General features: G+C 38.2%; 1 protein-coding gene across 1 annotated transcript; it reads right to left on the bottom strand.

The window, feature by feature from the left end:
- Window positions 1–255: 255 nt before the first annotated feature.
- NAF1 (nuclear assembly factor 1 ribonucleoprotein) lies at window positions 256–22,522 on the bottom strand. The gene is made up of 8 exons (XM_061373258.1): window positions 22,208–22,522; window positions 17,297–17,429; window positions 14,261–14,354; window positions 11,772–11,854; window positions 10,617–10,777; window positions 6,760–6,811; window positions 3,696–3,801; window positions 256–804 (listed from the first exon to the last, which is right to left on the bottom strand). Exons 1-8 carry the CDS (start codon window positions 22,435–22,437, stop codon window positions 389–391), a joined length of 1,275 nt encoding a protein of 424 aa, XP_061229242.1. The 5' UTR covers window positions 22,438–22,522; the 3' UTR covers window positions 256–388.
- Window positions 22,523–22,802: the final 280 nt, after the last annotated feature.

The raw sequence follows: 22,802 nt of genomic DNA, 5'->3' as shown, positions 1-22,802 counted from the left end.
AAAAATATTTAAGTACCATTCATGTGACGTATCCTCACCTACATAAACTCCTAATTTTTTTTACGAAGTAAGATTTCCACCACTACATACCAGTCTCCAAAAATTTTTATTTATCATCTCAAACTTGCAGATCTTAGAAAAATAAACCATTAATTAATATTCAGTAATGTCATCATAGTTTTCTTTTCTGAAACAGAAAACATATATATATATATATATATATATATAAAAAAGAAAGTAAGTTCCTGTTGATGTCTCAGAAAGTATCAAACGCTGCATTTGTCTGTTGCAGAAAAACGAAGCATCTCCAACATAAGAGAATATAGTTTTCACAACCTGCTCTTCCTCCCTTTAAGCTGCAATGCTCTGTATGGACATTTACAAAAACTTAGTAAGGCCTGAACTGAGGATGGCTATCCGGTTGAGGTGGAGGTGGAGGTGGTGGCGGTGGAGGTGGTAAAAATGGGTATGATGAGTTGTACATATTCGGGCCTGTCCAAATCATATTTGGATTTGAAGGAGGAAGGGGGAATTGATGCATATCATTAACAGAACCAAAAACTGGAGGAGGAAAGGGATATGGTCGCATCGTTGGATTTTCTTTTCTGTGACGAAACACTGGAGATTCCTGAGGTATTCTGCTGTCTGAAGAGTACGACTGTGTCACTCTTACTTGTGGTCTCAAAAATCCTGGATGGCCTGATGGAGGAGGAAATGGATCCCTGGAGAACCCTCTGCCACGATACCCCCTTGAATAACTTGAAGCAGGCTGTTGCATTGGTTGATGAAGTCCTTTATTCTCACCTTAAAAACAAAACAAACACATACACAAACACACACACACACTTTTAATATTACTTTGTAAAGGTTTAGTCCTTACAAATCTTTCAAGCTGAAGTCAAGGAAATGTGCCCAGTAATCTTAAATAACAGTGGCAAATAATACATAAACAACCAAATAATGATGGCAACTCTACTGTTTAGGAACTCATCTTTATTTATTTGAGTTATAGAAAGAATGATCTTGAGGGTTGCAAATTCAGTCACTAAAAAAGAAATTTCACTTTCTTCCCCTCCAGGCATTTTCATTTATATTAATGAATTACAGGAACACTCAAACTGTGAGTATTTTAGAAGCCAAACTGTTGAGTGTTTTGGAAGCTTTGGTTTAAAGCAAGATTTAAAAACAAGACATTTCAAAACTGAAGATAAATCAACACTGCATTGCACTAAAGTGGTATACAGCTCTCAAACCTGAGTTGGTATTACAGCACAGACACAGGACACAAGAAATTATTCAAATTCAAATTAATAAAATTAACTTATTCTATCAGAAAAAAGGCAGCCTGTACTTTTAGCCAATCAGCTTTCAGCATTTATCTTTCTAACGTGAATTTTTCCCTGTACAGGTCACTTTAAGCATATAATTTAAGGTTCATAACAAATGTACTGCCACTTTACACAAGTACTGGAAGACTATTAATGGGATAAGTGCTATAAAACTAAGAGCACCAAAGTATTAAAAATATTCCAAAAAGCTGGTAAGATATTCAAAAGGCTGTAGAATCTAAACTGAAACCAGCGGTTGTAGCAATAGGACAAGGGGTAATGGGTTTAAACACAGGAAGTTCAGGTTAGATATAGGGAAGAAGTTCTTTATTATAAGGGTGGTGAGGCACTGGAATGGGTTGCCCAGAGAAGTGGTGAATGCTCCATCCCTGGCAGCGTCCAAGGCCAGGTTGGACAGTTCCTTTGGTGACATGGGTTAGTGTGAGGCATACCTGCCCGTGGCACAGGGGTGGGAACTAGATGATCTTAAGGTCCTTTCCAATCCTACCCGTTCTATGATTCTATGTTCTCTAAAGGATTTTAGGGCTAGAAGTAGAAACATATTTAAGAACATAACACCACTTAAAAAAATCAAAAAATTTTTTGAATCTGCGTGGACCTAAACCTTGGCACTATACAACATAGAAATATCTGCACCTTTAAAAAGCTAAGTCTGGAAAGTTGGCTGGATGCTGGAATTCCTACTCATTTTTATGGTGGATTAGGATTTAAGAGCCCTTCGAGTGAATATTTTTGTTCTTCCTTCTTCTATCAAAAAGACTAACAAGTCGATTTTAATGTACTCAAGAGTTTTATGAAGATGCAAGCAAGCAAAACTCCAGCTGAGGCTATTTGTGCCTCAATTTGCCAGACACCCTTGTTAAATTGCATAGCCAAACTAAATTGAATACAATGTCAATGTATACCTTGTTATTTCAGAAAATTACAGCAAATCATAATCCATACTCCTCTGACAGATTGAGAAAGTTCCTTTCACTGTGTTCTCAGTTATGAAACATAGCTTGGCAACAGCCTCACCAAGCCCCAGGTAAAGGCAAGCCTACAATAAGCTGGCAGAATGAGGATACAGTGGAAAATGTGCCATATGCTAGGTAAGCAGAAACCAGGACAGAAAATAACCACCAGCAATGAAGGTAAAGTATGGCACAACTCAGATCTTTCCCTTAAAGGAAAACTGTCAAAACTATACCACAAAAGCCAGCCCAAGAAAGATCACAGCTTTCTTTAAAGGGTACAAGGGAGGAATGTATCGTAGACAGAGTAAAAAGGTTGACTGACTTAACAGATGATGAGAAAAGGGGTTTAGCAGGGCACATCTAGCATCTTTACTAAGGAAGAGCAGGAAACTCACAGGAGTCAGTCCAAGATATTCAGTGGGGGAAAGCACTGTGCTGCAGACAGTTGAAGCAAACTGATATGTGACCATTAGAAGAGGAAGAGAATATGAGTCAGCAGTATTTGAAGGGTGGTAGGAAAAGCATACAACAGGAGCAGGCCAGTGAGAACAGAGAAAGAGGGATGTGATTTAAATTATTCAATCAAAATGGCAACCAAAAGGAAAATAAAATATTTTGTCAGTAGAGAGATATAAGAGAGGACAGATAGGAAAACTGATTACTGCAAACAGAACAGCTGCAAGCATATACCTGGAACAGATCTGTCAAGAGCAGGAGAAAGGAAGGTGAAGACAACTATGTATACTATGAAAAAACTACATGTAGTTTAATAAACTACTGTAGGATTGTTTATCTAACAACTGTGTTAGGTAAACAGAGGTTCTCAGTAGGCTACACAAGTAACAGATATTTTAAAGAAGAATTTATATGCCATGGGTGAGGAAGAACTTCATTTTCAGAGGAATAAATTCTGTAAGACTTGTGTCTTGTGTCTTCTCCCTAACTAAAAGAAACCAAAAGGTTTCCAAATATTGCACATGGCTTATGTCTATCATCTCCCTGCACTCAAAGGATTAATCTGAACTTGGGCCCCCATAACCCCTGCAATAAGCAAGCTTTAAATTCCAAAATATGGCATCTGTTTTCTTCCCTAAAATACTGCTGAATCTCTAAGTATCCTGCTCCTATACTACTTCCCTTTCACAGTTTAATGGAAAAAAACCCAAGAACCCCCCCAAAGAAAAGACAAAAAAAAACCCACCCCAAAAAATCAAACCCAAACATTTTCCTTTTACAAAAAAAGGAATGTAGTCACAAATTCATGAATATTAGTTTGAAAAACACTGAAATACTGATTAACTGTATGAAAGCTCAATCACTAAGATAAGTATCATTGTGTATTTCAAGTTCAGTTTTCACAGATAAAAATTCTCACATAGTATTCACTCACTTGATGCATTTGTTTCCGATCTGAGTTTCTTCCTCCCTTGACTCTGAGGCTTCTTTTTCTTCTGTTTTGCCTCCCTTTCTTTTTCATCGTCACTGAAATCCAAGGCCTGGTTAAAAAAGAAAAATTGGAGAAGGGGAAGAAAGGGACGGGTGATGAAACAAAGCCATGTAAAGACTGCAGAGAACTTCAGCTCTAGCAATAAATCATTATTTAGAAAACAATCTATGCTGCAGCGAGCTTACAGGAAGCAGTATTAAAGCCGCACTTTCCTACTTTGCATTCAAAGAGCCAAAGTGCGTTCAGCTGACTTCTCAACACAATAAATGTATTAATGCTCCACTAATTTTTCGTAAAATCATTACACAATACTCAGCTATTCCTTCTAATTTTCAAAAAACCTGCAATGTTCAAGCACCAAACACAAATTTTTGATTGCCTATATGTTAGTAAGAAAAAAATTGGACATCTGAGGGAGCTGGCTAGTTATTGCCAAGAAAAAGCTTTTGAAGGCCAAACTGCAGAGCAGATGAACTAAAATATGGATTTTAGAATAAGTTAAAAATAATTTGGTAACCAATACTTAGAACGGTGAAACTGTATTAAAAAAATCTCTAGTCTAAAATTGTCACTACATTGGAAATTCCTCTAGTATATTTAATAATACTGTTTCTATTAAACAAGCAATAGCAATGTCACGCCAAAGGAATTTTCAGCTTTGGACAGTGTTGTTATTCACAATAGATTTAATGTCACTGCAACATTTTGTTATTGTTACACAAGGTTTTGCTACCTTTTGAATCCTACCTTACATTTACAATGAGGAAAGTTGTTAGTGAAAGGAAATAGATCTGTCAGCATTAATTAGGTCCCTGAAAAATAGCTTGCTCATATGACTTAAAGGGGTCACCCTCCCTTTTCCAATTCTGAAAGGAAGGGGTTTGCTGCTTACCGATGTATCTCTATAGTATATACAGAGCAAGGATCTCAAAAACACTGCACTAAAGCAGTGCTAAAAAAGAGCAAGCGGCTGCGTGGTTCTGGGTTGCCAGCTGGGCTTAAACCACAACAGCCACACAGTTAATTCTGAAACACTTCTCTTCTATATAACTGAACTATGATTTTACTAAAAAAAAAAAAACAAAACAAACAAAAACACAAAAACCCACAAGGAATACAAGATGATACATGCCATTAAGTAAAACATTTCACTAACTCCTGCTTTTTCTAAGGACTTCACAATAAGCCATCCTCCAGTAGAGCAGAAATAAAATCAACAGGTATCTTCTGTTGCTAGCTAATTTCTACATAACTTTCCGTAAAAGCCACTTCACAGAGAAACTGCAGTTATCTGCTCCTGGTAGCCTTTCAACACACAGATCACATCCTGTGACCCCAAAGACAAGGGCAGGAGACATCGTATCACTGAGTCTCCAGTTAAACTGGGCTAATTTCAAGCCTGTCAGAAATTAAACACTTGCCATCTACCTTAAAGGAGAAGAATAAAAGGCCTAGCATGGATTGATTTAACATTCACAAACAAATAAAGCTTCATAATATCACAAAAAGAACTGACTCCAGCAACTGCATGCAGTTTATCATGCAAGCTGGCCAGAAAACTTATAGAATCAGCTGCCAGCTGATGGCATTAAAAAAAGCCTGGCTGTAAGAGACAATTTCAAGCATCAGTAGCATAAAATTTCATCTGCACCCTTGTCAACAACTATTACCCTCACAGCAAAACCTACTTTGTATCAGCTCACCAGCTGTCACAGTTCAGATATCTTAGTGTAAACTCTTAACTGCTAGAACTATCCAAAGATTATTCTAATTAAGGATCACAAGTTGTTAAATGTGGTGTTTTTTCCAAAAGGGAGTACAGATGTATCACAAACAGCAGACACAGAAACAAAAGTGTCAAGCAGCAATCAGGTTTACCAATCCCTGCCATCACCAATTGTTTAAGCTTCCTTCAGCCCTATAGCAAAGTTGGACTAAATGACTGCTGTAGGTACCTTTCAACTGAAATAGTCTAGTCTATCCTAAAAAATTGTTCAGAACACACAAAAAAAAACCAAAACAAACCACCCCCCAAAAACCCCCCAAAAAACCAAACACACACAAAAAAACCCAACAAAACCCAAACCAAGACAATAAAAACCCCACAAAACATAAAACAGAAACCAAACACTAAAAAAACCCACACAGACAGATCTCTTTAGGAGACTATGGTAAACACAAGGCTTCCAGAAGCCTCATCGATTTTGGGTAAGATAGGCTTAAAGTAGAAACTGCAAGGAAAAGTGGCTCAATTGCTGAGTCAAAAAACAAATCTCATGAAAGATTTCAATACAACTACCATCCTTGTGATTTTTATTGAATAGTTATGAAAAGCATAGTTAGAGTGAAGTTGAAGAGCACACTGCTCAGGAAGCCTGGATTTCACTGAAGAAATCTTTACAGATCCTAGAGAAATGATCTCAGTGGTCATCAGAAGCTATCCCTTCTACACGATCCTGTATTACTGGCTTTGTAAGGAAGAAGCTGTCCAAGGAAATGATACTCAGAAGCCATTCAAAGAATGCAAGAGAAGTCGTCAAGTCAACCTAACAGAGCAGACAGCTAAACACCCAAATACTACTATCTGCAGAGTACTAGCAGGCCTTTGAAGACAACAATTGTTTGTGCGAGATAAAAGAGAAAGCTGCAGTCAAAAGAACAGCAAGGACAAAATTTCACTAGCAGAAGCAAAAGTATTAGGCAAGATAAAGAAGCCCTTCATTCAGGTTGCCAAACACGTCCTCAAAGGACCAGAGGAACTGACAATAAGGATATACATTTTCCCAATTGCAAAAAGCAAGTAGAAAAAGGCAGGTAGTGCTCTCTACACTGATTGCGAGACCTCCAAGAAAAGCATGATCGTCTTTTCAATTAAGAGGTACATTCAACTCTTGCCTGCATAAGAAAAATAACTTCACTAATTAGTTACTCTGCACAGGAATTTTTCTACACATATCTTGTGTAATCAAAAAGAATAAACAACAAAACCCCCCAATCCTATAGTTACCTCAGGTGGTGGCTCTTGGTCATTCTTCCAGGATGCATCTGAACCTTTTTCCCTAAAGAGAAAAAAAAAAACAAACCACAAATTAGACAATCAAGATGGTGTAAGGAGGCTACAGAACATGTCTTTGAGTCATGTTGTAGCAATATTTCAAGTTAGAAATAACTTGCAAGAACTGTACTGTAGCAAATAGGGTAACACTTTCTTCAAAGTATCAGATCTACTGCACCAGGACCTGCCTGTTTCTATGGGACATTTGGTTTTAGTATCATTTCTAAGTGAGTACTAATGTATGCATCAAGACTTTGCTATGTATGTCACCTGAAAAAACTTCAATGTTCAGTGAAAGGAAAAATTCAATGAAAAACGTTCAGTGAAGACTGAACATTTTGTACAGCTTATATTAAGCTTAGGTCAATATTCTCTCAACACAGCCTACTGAATATAAATCGCTTTGAACTTGAATTGAGGTTGTTCACTGCAACTTTCTTACGCTAACTGCTGACTACAGTCACAAGCTTTCTTCTGGTTTCAGAACACATCTTCAGTTAAAAAGGACAATGAAACAGTCTAGCAGGACACAGGCATTAAGTATAACTATATCAAATTAATTCAGAATCTAAAAACCTCTAAGCTTGTCTTACAATTCTATTAGGTCAGTATTAGCTAGATAAATAGGCTTCATCTTCTAGTTTGTTGCAAATATAAAAGGAAAGGTAAAAAGACATTTAAGGAAGAAAAAACTCAATTACCTTGTCTTACAAGCACAAAAATTAATTCAAAGTAGTTTCATTTATTTCACCCATCACTAAGAATTTTGCTAAAACTCAAGTAAATTCTTTAGCATGAATTTGTCAAACAAATTTCAATTATGCTTTTAAAGTTCTGTGGAATGTTTTTCCACACCACTTGCGAATTTAATATGTTTTGGTCTGAAACGTTAAGACAGAATCCTTAACTATGCAAACGAACTATATAAAATAATTCAATCCTAAAAATTCTTACTTGAAATGGAACTATAGAGTTTAAGACATCGTGTTCAGTGTGAATGTCGTCAATCAGTGCTCTAACAACCAAGGGGTTTTTTATGTATTCATCAAGTCAGTAACAATCAAGCAGCAACCATCAGCTTTAAGCAGCCTGGTTGAAGAGGTCCTTAGTCAAAGGCTGCCCATGAGAATGCTGGCAAGTGATCTGGAGGTACTTTGTGCCTCAACCCAACCAAAAAACTGAAGCTCAGTCTCCACATATCACTAGAAAACCATAGAGACACACTACCTTTGTGATTATGTGCAAATCATATTAGCAAGCAAGCCATTTTAAAGTTCAGTTAGAGGAAAATGTTACAGAGAGGCAAGGAAGATGAGGGCTCTGCATCACTAATTTCTCAGCTGCAGAAAACCCTCTACTAATGCAAAGATGGAAAATAACACCTTAACGCCTTTTTTTTTTATCATTATTATTTTGAACCAAATTCTTTGTTTGTCCCTCTCATCCTATTTTGGTGCAATACATGTCTGCCAGAAATACCACAACATGTAACGAACTCTTGAGACCTGTGGTCATTAGGCAATATACAGTACCATCGACTGAAAAAATTTAAACCTTGTAAGTTCTTCAGGCAGCTTATCTCACTCTCCCAAGGCAGCCTTCTCCACTTCAGCAAAATACGAAACACCTTTCATGCTGTGAGATACTTCATAATCTTTTGCAATGCACAAAATAGTAATTCTTTCTTTTCTGATCTAAGATATATAAGATCTGGAAGTCTAACAAAAGATGCCTTGGAGGAATCATGAAAACACATGAGCTTCTTTAGAATTACTTTGTATTTCTGGCAATACCACACAAACCTTTTTTTTTTTTTTTTTTTTAATCGTTTTGCATTCAAGTTTTACACTACATTACCATTTATTTTGTTACAGAGTGTAAGACTTGGAGCACTGCAACTTTGTACAATGCAAGCAGACTGCATTCCAGGTTTCAGAAAATGCTTCAAAGTTAAGGTTTCTTTCAGATCTTAATCCTGATTCCTTTCTTTCTTGAAGTACCATCACAATCTGGTCTGCACAGAGCCAAACTAATATAAAGCAGAGAATAAAAACCATTGGTCATCAAATTTGCGACATGCTAAGGTCTAAAAGCCTTCTTGTGAAGCACTGACCAAAGCTTGATTTTTCTACTATCCATGGCATCTTGTTTTTTTTATATTGACATTACCGCACAGATCAGAAATCAAAATTCTTTATTCTTTTTCACTGACACCTACTCTATGAAAAGGCAGCTTCGAGAAATAGCTCCATTGCCTCACAAAACCTTAATAAACTTTACTGACAAAACTCAGAAATAAAATATTGTTTCTGTGAAAGGTAACAAGTTAAATAACTCAGAAATTATGGTTTATACCAGATTTCACATGTATTCACACTGCTCATTTTAACTCAGGAGAAGAAACAATGCCTGATGCACTGTTCAACTGTGCTGATTAAGTCATCCAAGTTTGAAACATCTTACCTAGTGTTTAATTTTGTACCACTTACGATAGTGAAGTACTACCAAAGGACAAGTAGTTCCCAAAACTACTTGCAAAGCACATAAAAGAACTAAAACATGAATCTGGCATCTCAGATGCTGAGTATGACAGTTATGCTGTAGCAAGCAGATGATTAGTCTCTGCAGTTACTGTGCTAAGCAACAAAGTTTAATGGCACCAAAGACCAGCTGGCATCAAAATGCTACAGAAAAACAAACAAGCAGCAGAGTGAGAAACTGATCTATTTTGGTCTTTACTGAAAGGAAGACTTCTGCTTCCACAGAAATGGGAAAGGAACATCCCTCCCCCCATAAAACAAAACAAAAAAAACAAAACAAAACCCCCACACAAAAAAACCCAAACAACAAAGCAACAAAAAACTCCTGCAGGCCTGGCCACACAGGCATGGCTAAAGAAAAACGCAGTATGAGTACTGACAGAGTTGTAATTAATGCAAACACCAATATTATTTGCTATAGTCAGAAAAAAATTTGCAAGTCAGGTGAGAACTAATCCTAATAAAACAGAATGAGTCACTTGTATGACTGAAGTTCTTTAACCTATGGGTATTTCAGACCATTACTTATTAGTAATTAGAATACTAACATCTAGCAGTAATTTATTATGCTTTATTTCTTAATCTGTATCTTTGAATACATTTTCTTTTAAACAGCAACAAGCCCTATTCATACATGCTACCTTCCTCAGGCAGACTGGGAGAAGCACTGCTGGGAAGTTCCTGAGTATTTTACTACATTTTCACTTAGATCTCCTTTCCCCCATCCCTCATTTACAGCAGGTAATTTTCATATAGGATTGTTATATTCCAACTGTATAATATGTTTATTTATAATTAAATTTCAGTTCTGGCCTTGTAACATGAAATAGAAATAGTAAATAAATACAAACTTGTTCAGAATTTAAACAAGTTTATTTAAGTTATGAAACTAAACAAGAATCTGAAGAACAGCACAGCTTGCAAAACCATCATGTTTTTATGTATGTGTGACCATGGGGGAGGGATTTATCAATGATATTTTAGGTAACACAGCAACATGAAAAGAAAGAACACTTAAGATACTGAAATGAATAAGAAGCTACTAAAGTTTATCAACTATAACACTTTAAAAGCTTGTAATTTACAGCTACTCTGAACTGTTCTGAAAGACAAAACGATACAAACTTGTTATTACAACACAACTGAGTATCTAAAAGAAAGGTTTAGTGTCAAGCTTAGTCCTACATTTCCTCACTCAAGGCTAAACTTTAATCCAGTATTTTAACGATATCCAAAATGCACTACAACCATATTAGAAGTCATACTCACTGTTTAAGTTTCTCTGCAAATATATACTGGGTGAAGTCCTCTACTGATGGAGCAAAATACATGCTATCTTGAACATTAATACCTTTTGCTTTGATATGCTCAGGGGTGTTAAATCTTAACACATAAAAAGGATGTAAAACAGGACCAAATACCTCAAATATCTGAAACACAAACAAAAGTAAAGTGTTTAAATAAACCACCAAGAGTAGATAGCTAATTTCATTGTAGATACATTGTAGAAACTTTAAGATGCTTTAAGAAGTGCAATATATTTGCAAAATGCAACACATAAAGTTACTTTCATGCTTTAGATTTATTATCACATTTTGTTTGACAGTGTATTTCCCCAGTTGTTTAAAGTTATAATATGGAAATTTCTCACATGCTGATGTTGCCTTTACCCACCCAACTGCACTGCTTTCACTGTCCGCTTCCTCTACTGTAATAATCCTTCCTTTTGTCAAAACTTTTTCTCTATTATGCTTTCAAATCTCTTACACTGAGAACAATCTCCTGATCATTTATTCTTCAAAGTTCATCTTTACAAGATGCCTTTATGTCAGTTTCCCTCTCTGTTCCCCAATTCTGTAGAGAACAGAGAATTCTGAGATTTTGTACAGAACACCTGTAATTTCAGGCTGAGTTTTTGTTTCACTCACATCTAGCATTTAAAGATATTATAGTAGTAACCATTCTAGATGACAGCTTTCTCCCCAATAAACATACAAAACTGAATGAAACATCCCTCTCAGCAAACATCTTCATTATACTTGCATAAAACAAACAGTGGCCTTAAACTGGAGCAGCAGAGCTTAGGTACATAAATATTCCCTATCTTTCCTGAAACTTGACTCTAATTTCTCCAATCTTTGCTCCCATCTCCTGGCAATAAAAGCACAGCCATAATACAGCTGAAAGCAACCTCTCCTCCAAAAGCAGTCTCATGAGTTGAAACTCATTGTAATTCCGTAAGGATGGAATTCTTTCTTGAGATTAAAAAAACCCTAGATGATTATAGCAAGAGTCAAAAGCAAAAAGAAAAAATGACATATCAAGAAAACACCTTTAATTTAGTTGATTTTAACACTACTTGTTGGAACATTAAAAAATACTTTTAATTTTATATTAGAATAACAGATTTTTTGCTTTACACACCTTTCCTGCTACTTGCCGATCTTCTTTGAATATTATGCTATCCTCATTTACAGGAGGCAGGCCTCTCAGCGATTCAATTATTACTAAGATGGAAAAAAAAATCAATTAGAAGTTTGTTTCAACAGCAGCATGTAGCTAATTGCAAAGAAACATAAATCATGCCATTATTTGTCTACTGAAGTTCATAGAGATCCTAAAAGGACACAGAACCATGTTTCTCCTCCATTAAATACATGATTTGACACCCAGGCTACTCTGGTTTTAAGTTTTCCAGATTCAGACACAAAAAGAGCTTATTCTTCACTGAATTTTTTAGAGTAGTTTACTCTTCTTTGGTAGTAGTTCACATTTCTTGCTTTAGTCTCCAGAAATACTGGACCTTTAAATTCAGGAGGAATTATATTTAAAGCTGTCAATACAGTGGCCTAGCAGCATTGCACTCAACAATTCCAACTCTGAAGGTAATCTTTTCTACATCTAAAACCTACAGAATGCTCAATTAAGCATTCTCAATGCCTCTCCATCAGCAAATAAAGTCACTCAAGCACTTAGTGTCACTCAGACTCCAAAAAACCTAACAAGATTATCATTGCTAGACTTACATAACAGGATTTAAAGCAACAAACGCTTCATCAAGCTAAAACTCAAACTTTGCTATTATTTAAGTCTGCAAAGAACTTGACATGCCAAGCAAGCCTGTGACAATGCCACAAGCTTAATAGCTCATTGAATTTCAAAAGATTAGGGAAATCAGTTTATTTTGTGTCTACCTATAAGATAAAACGTAGTGAAAGAAACCAATGTGCTGCTCAACCTTAATGAAAACACCTTTGCAAAAAAAAAAAAAAAAAAAAAAGCAAACAGAAAAACCCAAAACCACAGAAGCCCAAACCAGAACACAACAACAACAAAAACACCACCCACCACCACCAACAACAAACCAAAACACAACACTCTGAACCAAAATCTTCTGAAAAATGTCATGCCAGTCACACGAAACTCAGAAGCATTATCACCTACAGCCTATTTGAATTCTCCTACCTCAACCCATCCAAAATCCTCAGATGCTGCTCTTCCAGGGCACAAAGTTCAGTCCCAGGGCAGGTTTCTCATATACACCAAAGCTGCTTATTGTCTAGACTACAACCCACACAGTGATTTATTTTTTTTTCCCCCTACTTCTCTAAGTACCCTGAAGCAAAACATAGCAAAGTTCTGTCAAATTCTGATACATTGAGCAGGTCACAGAAAAGTGCTATCATCTTGGTTTTAACTAGTGGGAAGCAAACATGAACCTATACTGTCCCAGCCTTAAATTCACCTCACAGTATCAATAACCAGCTTACAGGTATCACATGCTGCAGAATGATGAACTCGGAAGCTTGCTACAGAGAACAGCAGAGATTTCCAGTAAGTTAAAGGGACAGAAAGCGTTCAGAATGCCGATCGTTGTGCTAAACAGTATCTGTGGTTTCCAAATGAAATCTCAACTCCCTTCATACTAGATATAAACATGGTATCAATTTAGTTCAAAAATGAAAAAACAACCCACAGTTAACTGGCAGAATTCCCAACATGGCCACAAATCTATTGAAATTGAGGACACTCAGATACCTGCTTACAGAATAACTGAAAATAAAGGAAAACATGTAGAAAGATTAAGTCATAAAGCAAGACAGTAAAAACAGAAAAATAACACAGGTGTCTTGCGGAATTTTTTTAGACAGTTACTTTGAAAGCAGTTCAAGCAAAACAGAACACCTGAAATAAGCTTAAATACAAACTTACTATGTAAGATTTTCAGCTTCAGCAAAACTTTGATTCCCTATATCAAAACCTGAGGTCTTGGGTAGAATTGAAAAGATCCCTAAATGCATATCACCTGCAGCTAAGCTTACATCTATTGTATCTCTCAATCTCAATCATGTTAGTCATGCTGTCCTATGACTGCTGACACTTGCAGCTTGCATTTGGTCAACGTACCAATAGTGGGTTGAATATATATATATATAAAATAAATAAATAAAGAACCACCTGCACTGCTAAACAAAGAAGTCTTTTTCCTGTTCTCATATACTAACAAGCAAACACTTGGCACTGCATTACACTGCATCTGTGCATTCAGTTATACACCTCCTTCAAATATACATGTGCAAGATTTTCTTGTAACAGCAAATGTTCAATCTTGTTGTCAGAATTAATACAAAGATCATAATAGGTGAAAAAAGTCTTTTTTATAAAAAAAAAGAGAACATCAAAATCACATACAGGCACACGCACAATAACTGTAGTATCTTAATTTTTAGAAGATGTAAGCCAGCTAATAAGGAATTCAATGCAAATGTCATTTAGTAGTCTGAGTTGTCATTCAGCAACCTGCTACCCCCAAAAATAGAATGCCACTATGAGGGAACAGTTAAGTACACAATTCATGCAGAGATATAAAGAAATATTTTTAATTAAAACCAGGACAAATTTATATTGTCTACCTAGCTGCTCAATGATGCTGGAAACTGTCCCAAAGAGCTTCAGTTCAACATCATCAGGCAGAGTTATTGTTAAGTCTTCAACAGGAGGCAGGTCCTGAAAAATATTAAATCAATGTTCAGAATATAATCTCATTACACTAAGACATTCGTCACTTTGGCACTGCATAAATTTGACAATCAGAAAAATCTCCTAGCACTTTGAAGATTTAATAAAAACATCTACTTTGATTTGTCTCTTTCAGAACAATTCCAAATTAATTCATCTTGGGGGAAAGTCACTTTTGAAGACACCTTTTCTATTGAGATGGTACTTTACATAATTCCATTGCAACTAAAGGTAGAAGCCGACTTCAACTGGAGAAAACCGAAAACTGATAAGACATTCTCTTCATTTTTTTGACCTTCCAAGATAGATAAATTAAGTTCAATGTACAACACAATAGTAAATCACCAATTAAAACAAAAAAATCAGACAACTTGTAACCATACTCAATGCATGAAAGAAGGAAAGCATATATATCAAGAGACAAAATCGTACAAGACACGTCAAATGTATCCTATCATTTGACAAAATGGTGTCTGTCCATTTATGCCGCGACTCAGACCTTATGATGTAAAGATCATACGAACCCACACAAAAAAAAAACCCAGTTCAAATATCCAAACAATAGCCTGGTATACAAACAATATCAATGTAATCTTTTTCCTGAAATTTTAGAATCAAAATGTGCTATCAAAGGCTGATTAACACTGAACTCATCATCTACCTCCGGTTTACCTATAAATTAAAATTTCTCTGTATATATACTGCTGTGAATTCAAAATAGAATACAAAGGTAAGGACTAGAGTAAGAATTATCTTCAAATTCAATGTCTTCTAAATTTGGAGGCACTGTCCAAATCTTGGTACTGAACTACACTTTTAAAGGCCACGTCCAGAAAAAAAATCCCTCTCCAATAGATGAACCTTATCCTGCCTTAACAAAACATCACCTGATAATCTTCACTCTTAACAAAAGTGCTTGTTGAAGGCTTCTAGAGCAACTTGGAGACCAGAGGCCAAGACTTTCCCAGATGAAAAAGACAGCATTAAAGTCAAGATGTAAATTCAGATAGAAACACCACACTCTTCTGCAAGACAGCAAGTTTTTCAACATTAAACCAGACTTCAGTGCTAAGACAACTGAGAGTCACAGATGCCAGAGCAATTCAAAGGCCAAAGGCTAGAATGGAGAAAGCTAACATTTTGATCAGAAATCTCAAACTCATAAACTATACCGTCTGTCATACTATATACAGTGCTTGCCAATCGTACACTTCAAGGCAGGTTTCTAAAACAGTTCCACTAACTCTCCTTCACAGATGCAGCCTTCCCCACCCCTCCAAGTACATATTCCAGTTATATACCTTAATCTTTTATTTTATCTTTGACCCATGCTTTAGAAATTTACCTATTATTGGGGACTTTGGGGTAAAAGACTTATCATAATGTTTCATTTCTAACAGATACATTTTAATTTTTCAATTTTATTCCCTCCAATTTACATAAGAATCTACAACTTTTTTAACAGACCAATTCTATTACTGTAGAACAGCTTAGTACAGGATACAGTAAATAATGTGGCTGCTGGAAATGTGGTTCTTATTAACTATCACTGGCAAAAAGCCATAGCTTTACTTAAATTAATCAGGCCAGAACTTGAAAGACAGATGTTTTGTAAACATTTGGACTTCAAGCTAGTAAGCTAATCAGACAAAAGAGCAGATCAACAGATCACTTTCAGACTAAGATTAGTTTCATTTAAATAAATATTTGAGATAAAATGAAAATAAAACCTGAAAAGTACATCTATTTGAGCAAGGATTTCGTTTTAAATGTTCAGTACCAGAAAAAAAAATTGTCATAGAAGTACTTATAATAGTTCTAATATTAACCATACTTCAAAACAAAGTACATGTAAGCAGGAATTGCTCTGATGTTTTACTCCTTCAAGATCACGTTCTGTGTGTTTCTCAACCTTTGATTAATTTCAGGAAGAAAAGGATATCCTAAGAGGTTTTTTACTCCAAGTGTTTCTAGTGCAACAGTTTAAGAATTAACATACTCCCATATCCTGTTGTTGCTACTACTAAGTAATTGCCCCAGCCTTTCCAGACAGTTATCTAGGATTTCATTACAGACTCTTCCAGAGCACTGAAGCTAAGGTATATGTAAGTAAATGATTCTGCTCTTCAGAGTTTTTTTTCTCTACCTTTCTAATCATTTCCCGTACCCTTCGCTGGACTCATTTCCCATGCCAGTAAGCATTTTTAATGATGGGGAGAGATCTACAGATTAACAGATAAACATATACTGTTAATGTAAATTGATATTACAGTGCTATATTGTAATATGGCTTTTATTTGTAAGCCATTAGAAATTATGCACAGCTAATAATGTTAGCAGATTATTAAAACTCATTCCTTTAAGCCTCTTAATTTTGAGATAATGAAGAATAACAGCAGCAATATTTAATGAGCATGTTATTTATGAGAACCAAAATGACTGCATATTGATGCAAATTAAGGTTCTGATCTGCAATACGTAAAATAGTCCTGTAACAAAAACTGCAGAATAAATAGTAACTACTTCTATGGCCACTTCAGTAATTTTGCTTAACTTCGTAGAGGCAATGCAACTTTTACCTGTGGGAGGTTTAATACAACAATTGAAATTTTTACCTCTAGGCTATACGTATTTGAAATACGTCTGTAAGACACATCAGACCTTCAGCTCTCTCACACAGAGAAAGGATGAAAGCCTGCAATATGCAAACAACAAATCATGTACTAAAACATCCATATACACGTATGAACCTAAAATGAAGCACAGTGAACCATAGTAGTCTTAATATACTAAAAAATAAGACATCTTAAGTTATCTGTGCTACACCTGAAGTGGTATAAAAATGTTCATTCAATCACTAGATATTGCAATGTCTTCAAAATATAGCAAATATTTTAAGTTGGGTTATCAGAATAACACACTGTACTTACATCAATAGGCAATTCATCTTTTGTTTTAATACAGCAAGATCTGGTATCCTTCTCATTTGGATGATCATCTTCATCAGACACTGATGAAAGTGAAAACGAAGATGTAGTTGATGAACTATCTGAATTCGTATCACTGAATAAAACAAACACAGGAGTTTGAATATAGACTTCTCCATTACAGATAGAGTGGCCAGAGCATACATTACTCAAATACCTTTGGTTAACAATCTTTCCTGAACCTACAAGCCACTGGACAAGATCATAAAAAGACAAAAAACAAAACCAAAAAACCTTCAGACAAGTAGTAGCATTTGCTCTGAACTGCTGAAGCTAACAATTGCAATGGCTTGTTTGGGTTCCTGCTGTTCCACTGTTGAATGGTGCATGGAGCATGAGAGCAGTCACCTCCAAGTTCTCATAGTCTAGTTTCTCCAACTGGCTGCCCCATGTAAGAATCCAGCACCAGCATCCTCTGCCAGACATACACAACAGTCACAGTTTGGGACGTACATTTTACTGGTTTGCAAATGAAATGAGACGTTAGAGTCACAAGATGATCACTTCAGTACAGTACCCTAGGTAAACACTGCCAAAAGTTCCAATTTTATGCACCACTTAAAATTCCCAGCATTGAACATCACTTAACATAACTGAGCATAAAAAATATTTCAAATACATTAAACTACCTTCTATAGCTTAGTCACTCTTCTTGTACAATCCCAACAGTAGTACAAAGCCAAGTGAAAGTCAAGAAAATATTTATTCCAAGCAATGCACCTAGCACTATGAAGGTTAAAAAAAACCCAATAAAATAAAATCTAACTTTGGCAGATAAAAAGAAGACCAGTTTCATAACTCATGGCCTGCCTGAATTCCCCATGTCCATATTCACACAGATAAGTAATTTAGTATTTTTCACTGGCACTTGCATAAGAGATGTTTATTGTCTTAGATTCCTAAAATTTCAAGTAAAGAGCATAGTAAGAACTCAATCCTTACGTCAACATGTTTCTTTTAGCAAGTCTTCAAGACTTTTCTTCAAAAGTTGGGGAAAATAGTTAACACATGGAGTAATTGACCATGGTGAGTGATTTAGTTTGCTGATGACACCAAGCTGTGCGGTTCAGTTGATACACTGGAGGGAAGGAATGCCATCCAGAGGGACCCTCACATGCTTGTGAGGTGGGCTGATGCCAAACTTATGAAGTTTAACCATGACAAGTGCAAGGTCCTACACATGCGTCAGAGCAATCCCAGGCACGGACAGCTACAGGTTAGGCAGAGAAGAGATTCAGAGCAGCCCTGCGGAGAAGGACTTGCGGGTGTTGGTCAATGGGAAAATGAGTACGAGCCGTTAGTGTGCACTTGCAGGCCAGAAAGCCAAGCGTATCCTGGGCTGCATCAAAAGGAGTGTGACCAGCAGGTCAAAGGAGGTGATCCTGCCACTGTACTCTGCTCTCATGAGAACTCACTTGCAGTATTGTGTGCAGTTCTGGTGTCCTCAACATAAAAAGGACATGGAATTGTTGGAACAAGTCCAGAGGCGGGCAATGAGGATGATCAGGGGACTGAAGTACCTCCTGTATGAAGACAGGCTGAGAAAGTTGGGGCTGTTCAGCCTGGAGAAGAGAAGGCTGTGTGGAGACGTCATAGCAGCCTTCCAGTATCTGAAGGGGACCTACAAGGATGCTGGAGAGAGACTCTTCACTAAGGACTGTAGTGACAGAACAAGGGGTCACGGGTTAAAACTTAAACAGGGGAAGTTCAGATTGGATATAAGGAAGAAATTCTTTACTGTGAGGGTGGTGAGGCACTGGAATGGTTGCCCCGGGAAAGTGTGAAAGCTCTGTCCCTGGCGGTGTTTGAGGCCAGGCTGGACAGAGCCTTGGGTGACATGGTTTAGTGTGAAGTGTCCTTGCCCATGGCAAGGCGGCTGGAACTAGATAATCTTAAGGTCCTTTCCAACCCTAACTATTCTATGATTCTATGAAAAAAACACATTACAAACCTTACATAAAAATACAGTTGAACCCAGGACACCTTGTCTCAGTGTAACTTATCTTTCTCTTTCTTAGTTGCTGGTGCAGTGCTGTGTTTTCAACTTCAGTCTGAGAACAATGCTGATAACACACCAATGTTTTAGTTGTTGCTGGATAGTGCTTACCCTGATCAAGGACTTTTCAGTCTCTTATGCTCTGCCAGTGAGGAGGGACAGAAGATTGTGCTGTATTATGCATAACTTGTGTTTATTGTTAACTTTTCCTTTCCCCCTTTTAGTTTTATATTCTCTCCCCTTGTTATTTCCCTTATCATTATTTTTTTGGTGGTAGCAGTAGTGGTTTGTGTTACACCTTAGTTACTGGACTGTTCTTGTCTCAACCTGTGGGGCTTACATTCTTTCAATTCTCTTCCCCACCCCTCCAGAGCAGGGGGAAAGAAGGTGGGGGAGTGAGTGTGTGGCCGTGTGGTTCTGAGCTACCGGCTGGGTTTAAACCATAACACAAGGAAACTTTCGTAAAACTGTATTGTTTCTTCCTTACCCGCTCCAGCCATTAACAAAGCAGCATTTAAAAACAAAGTAACAGAGAAAATACATAAAATCTTCCCTTCTAGATATTTTGGTGTTACATTGTCTCCTTAACAAGAAAATGAATGACCTTCAGCTACCTGCTGGTTTTTCAATGCCAGCAAATGTTGAGGAGAAAGACAACAAATAAGAGCACCTCTTCAAATAAACCTGTTAAAAAAGCCAAATACGGATTACTTGGAAAAAAAATAAATCAACATAGCAGAAAAACAAAAACAGTCAGACTACCAGAGATCAATCAGTGAGGGGAGAAAAAAAAAAAGAAAAAATGTTTGAGATGAATGTAGACAGCAAAGCAAGTCAAAGCTATCAAGATTTCATATTTAATATTAATCTGAACATTAGCACAACAGATTTTGATAGCGAGAAAGACTACAGGTGAAGCCCCTGCCATAGGTCACGAATTTCACTATCACTTCATGATGTTCTAGAAAAACTTTGAGCTGAGCAAAAAAGTATTTCCATAGTAAAGATTTAACCCATTAATTGTTGATGAAGCTCAGTCTCTTCAAGAGGAAATCCTCACACTTCATTTCGACTTCCACTAATTAGAAGGAGCACATGCCTATCTTCCTGCAATGGCCCAAAAAGAAAACACAAAACTTACTGACACTGGCAACACATGCAGTCTTGCAAGACCAAAACAGAGGCCACACCTAACCAAAGTTACTGTGGTGGGTTGACCCTGGGTTGATGTCAGGTGCTCACCAAAGCCTCCCTATCACTCCCTCCTCAGTTAGGGAAGAGAATAAAGAAGGGTTCATGGGTCAAGGCAAGGACAGGGAGAGATCACTCACTAATTACCATCATGGACAAACAAGACTCAACAAATTAGTGTAATTACCAATCAAATTAGAATACGACAATGAGAAATAAAACCAAATCCTAAAAATGCTTCCCCAGCCCATTCTCTTCTTCTAGGGCTCAACTTCACTCTCCAATTCACCACCTCCTACTCACCAGCAGCACAAAGCAACAGGGAACGGGGGTTCGATCACTTCATCACACATTGTGGCTGCCGCTTCTTTCTCCTCAGAGGGAGGACTCCTCATATGTTTCTCCTGCTCTAATGTGGGGTCCCTCCTAGGGGAGGCGGTCCTCCACAAATTTCTCCAACATGAGTCATTACCACAGGTTGCAGCTCTTCACAAACTGCTCCCGCATGTCACCTCCCATGAGGTCACAAGTCCTACCAGCAAACCTGCTCCAGCGTGTGCTCGTCTCTCCATGGGGTCACAGGTCTTGCCAGGACCCTGCTCTAGCGCAGGCTTCCCACAATGCCACAGCCTCCTTTGGGGCACATCCCCCTGCTTTAGCATGGGGTCCTCCATGGGCTGAGGTGGACATCTGCTCCACTGTGGACATCTATGGGCTGCAGGGGCACAGCCTGCTTCACCATACCACAGGTGGCAGGAGAATTTCTGCTCTGGCACCTCAACACCCCTCCTTCTTCACTAGCCTTTGGAGTCTGCAGAGCTGTTTCTCTCACATATTCTCACTCCTCTCTCATGCTGTAATTGCTCCTGCCCAGTAACTTTTACCTCTCCTTAAATACGTTACCCCAGAGGTGCTACCATTGTTGCTGATGTGCGTAGTCTTGACCAGCAACAGGTCAAGAAGCTTGAAGCTAGCTGGCACTGGCTTTATTGGACATGGGAGGAGCTTCAAGCAGCTTCTCACAGAATTGGCCTCTCTAGACCCCCCTGCTACCAAAGCCCGTCCACACAAACCCAACAGTCAACGCATAACCAATATACAGAACACAAAAGTACAAATACAAGCAAAAGATGGAAACTTACAGGTTTCAGAAACATACAGGTTAAGAAAAAACTTTCCTAAAGAAATGCCAAATCTGTTCACAAGATCTTCAGACTCTTTACCTTGACTTCTACATTATTTTTTTTCCTTTTTCAGCAGTAGTACTACAGATTTCTTGCCACAAGTGATGCAGGAGCACTCTGTTAGGACCATGCCAAACAGCACACTCAAACGGCCATGCTGGTCCAGCCGATCATGATGTTCTACAGGCCACCACCGTCAAACTCACGTTTGCATATAATCCTATACACTTACAGTCACTGGTTTTGGAGGCTTATTAATTCAACAACAAAACCCCAGTGGAAATGCCATCTTTAATAGGGAAGAGAAAGCCACAGAGGGTGAAATGTTGGGGCGGGAGAAGGGGGCGGACTCGGACAGGCCGCTCGCAAGCGGAGCGCGGAGCCACAGAACCGGGCTCACCCCGGGCCTCCACACGCGGCCGCTTCAGAAGAGAGAGGCCCGCAGAGAACGATACGTCCGCCTCGCCCCCGTCCTAAACTTACCTGTCCGAGTCTGACGAGGGGACGGCAGCGGGAGGCCCGCTGGGGCTCGCAGGCGGCAGCGAGCAACACGCTCCCTCGACTGGAGGCGGCGGAGCCTGGTCTTCCCCACCGCCCTCCCGGGGACTCGGAGGGCTCGGCGCGTCCCCGGCACTGTCCGGCCGCGGCTCGGCGGTGCTGGGCTCAAACGCCAGGCTCTCCAACTGCGATACCACCTCCAGCGGCGCCTCCATGCCGCCACACGCGACACACAGACCCACCCACGGCCACACGCTACTTCCGGCTTCTCCGTGCACCCCCGCCCCAGCGGGCTCGGGGTCTTCCGGGCTCGGTGAAGAGCGCATGGGCGGGGGTGGGTTGGCCTCTGAGGTAGCGGCATGGCTCTCAGCGTCCTGCGTCAGGAAAGATTGTTGAGAGGAGGTGGTCGGGGGTAATTGGAGGGAGGTGCAGAGCGCTCGTTCCATGTTTCTTTAGTCTCCGCTTTTGGCTGAGCTAATCCATTTTATTAGAAACGTACGTAGGGTGACAGTAATGAGCTCATCATTTTTCAAGTCTTGTTTACTTCAGTCTCTATGTTAGGTAAATTTGATGAATAAAT

Source organism: Neopsephotus bourkii, unplaced genomic scaffold (assembly GCF_033783945.1).
Source record: "Neopsephotus bourkii isolate Nb327-2 ecotype Australia unplaced genomic scaffold, CSIRO-AGI_Nbou_v1 NB_168, whole genome shotgun sequence".
NCBI classification, from domain to species: Eukaryota; Metazoa; Chordata; class Aves; order Psittaciformes; family Psittacidae; genus Neopsephotus; species Neopsephotus bourkii.
The sequence above is the reverse complement of the archived record's forward strand: the minus strand, read 5'-3'. Positions and strand labels throughout refer to the sequence as shown.

Excerpts from the sequence above, each read along its gene's own strand:
- NAF1 (XM_061373258.1), bottom strand. The coding sequence starts at position 22,437 with ATGGAGGCGCCGCTGGAGGTGGTATCGCAGTTGGAGAGCCTGGCGTTT. Across the intron at positions 17,430-22,207 it reads CCCTCGTCAGACTCGGACAG|TGATACGAATTCAGATAGTT; the intron begins GTAAGTTTAGGA and ends TGTTTTATTCAG. Across the intron at positions 805-3,695 it reads ATCGGAAACAAATGCATCAA|GTGAGAATAAAGGACTTCAT; the intron begins GTGAGTGAATAC and ends TTTGTTTTTAAG.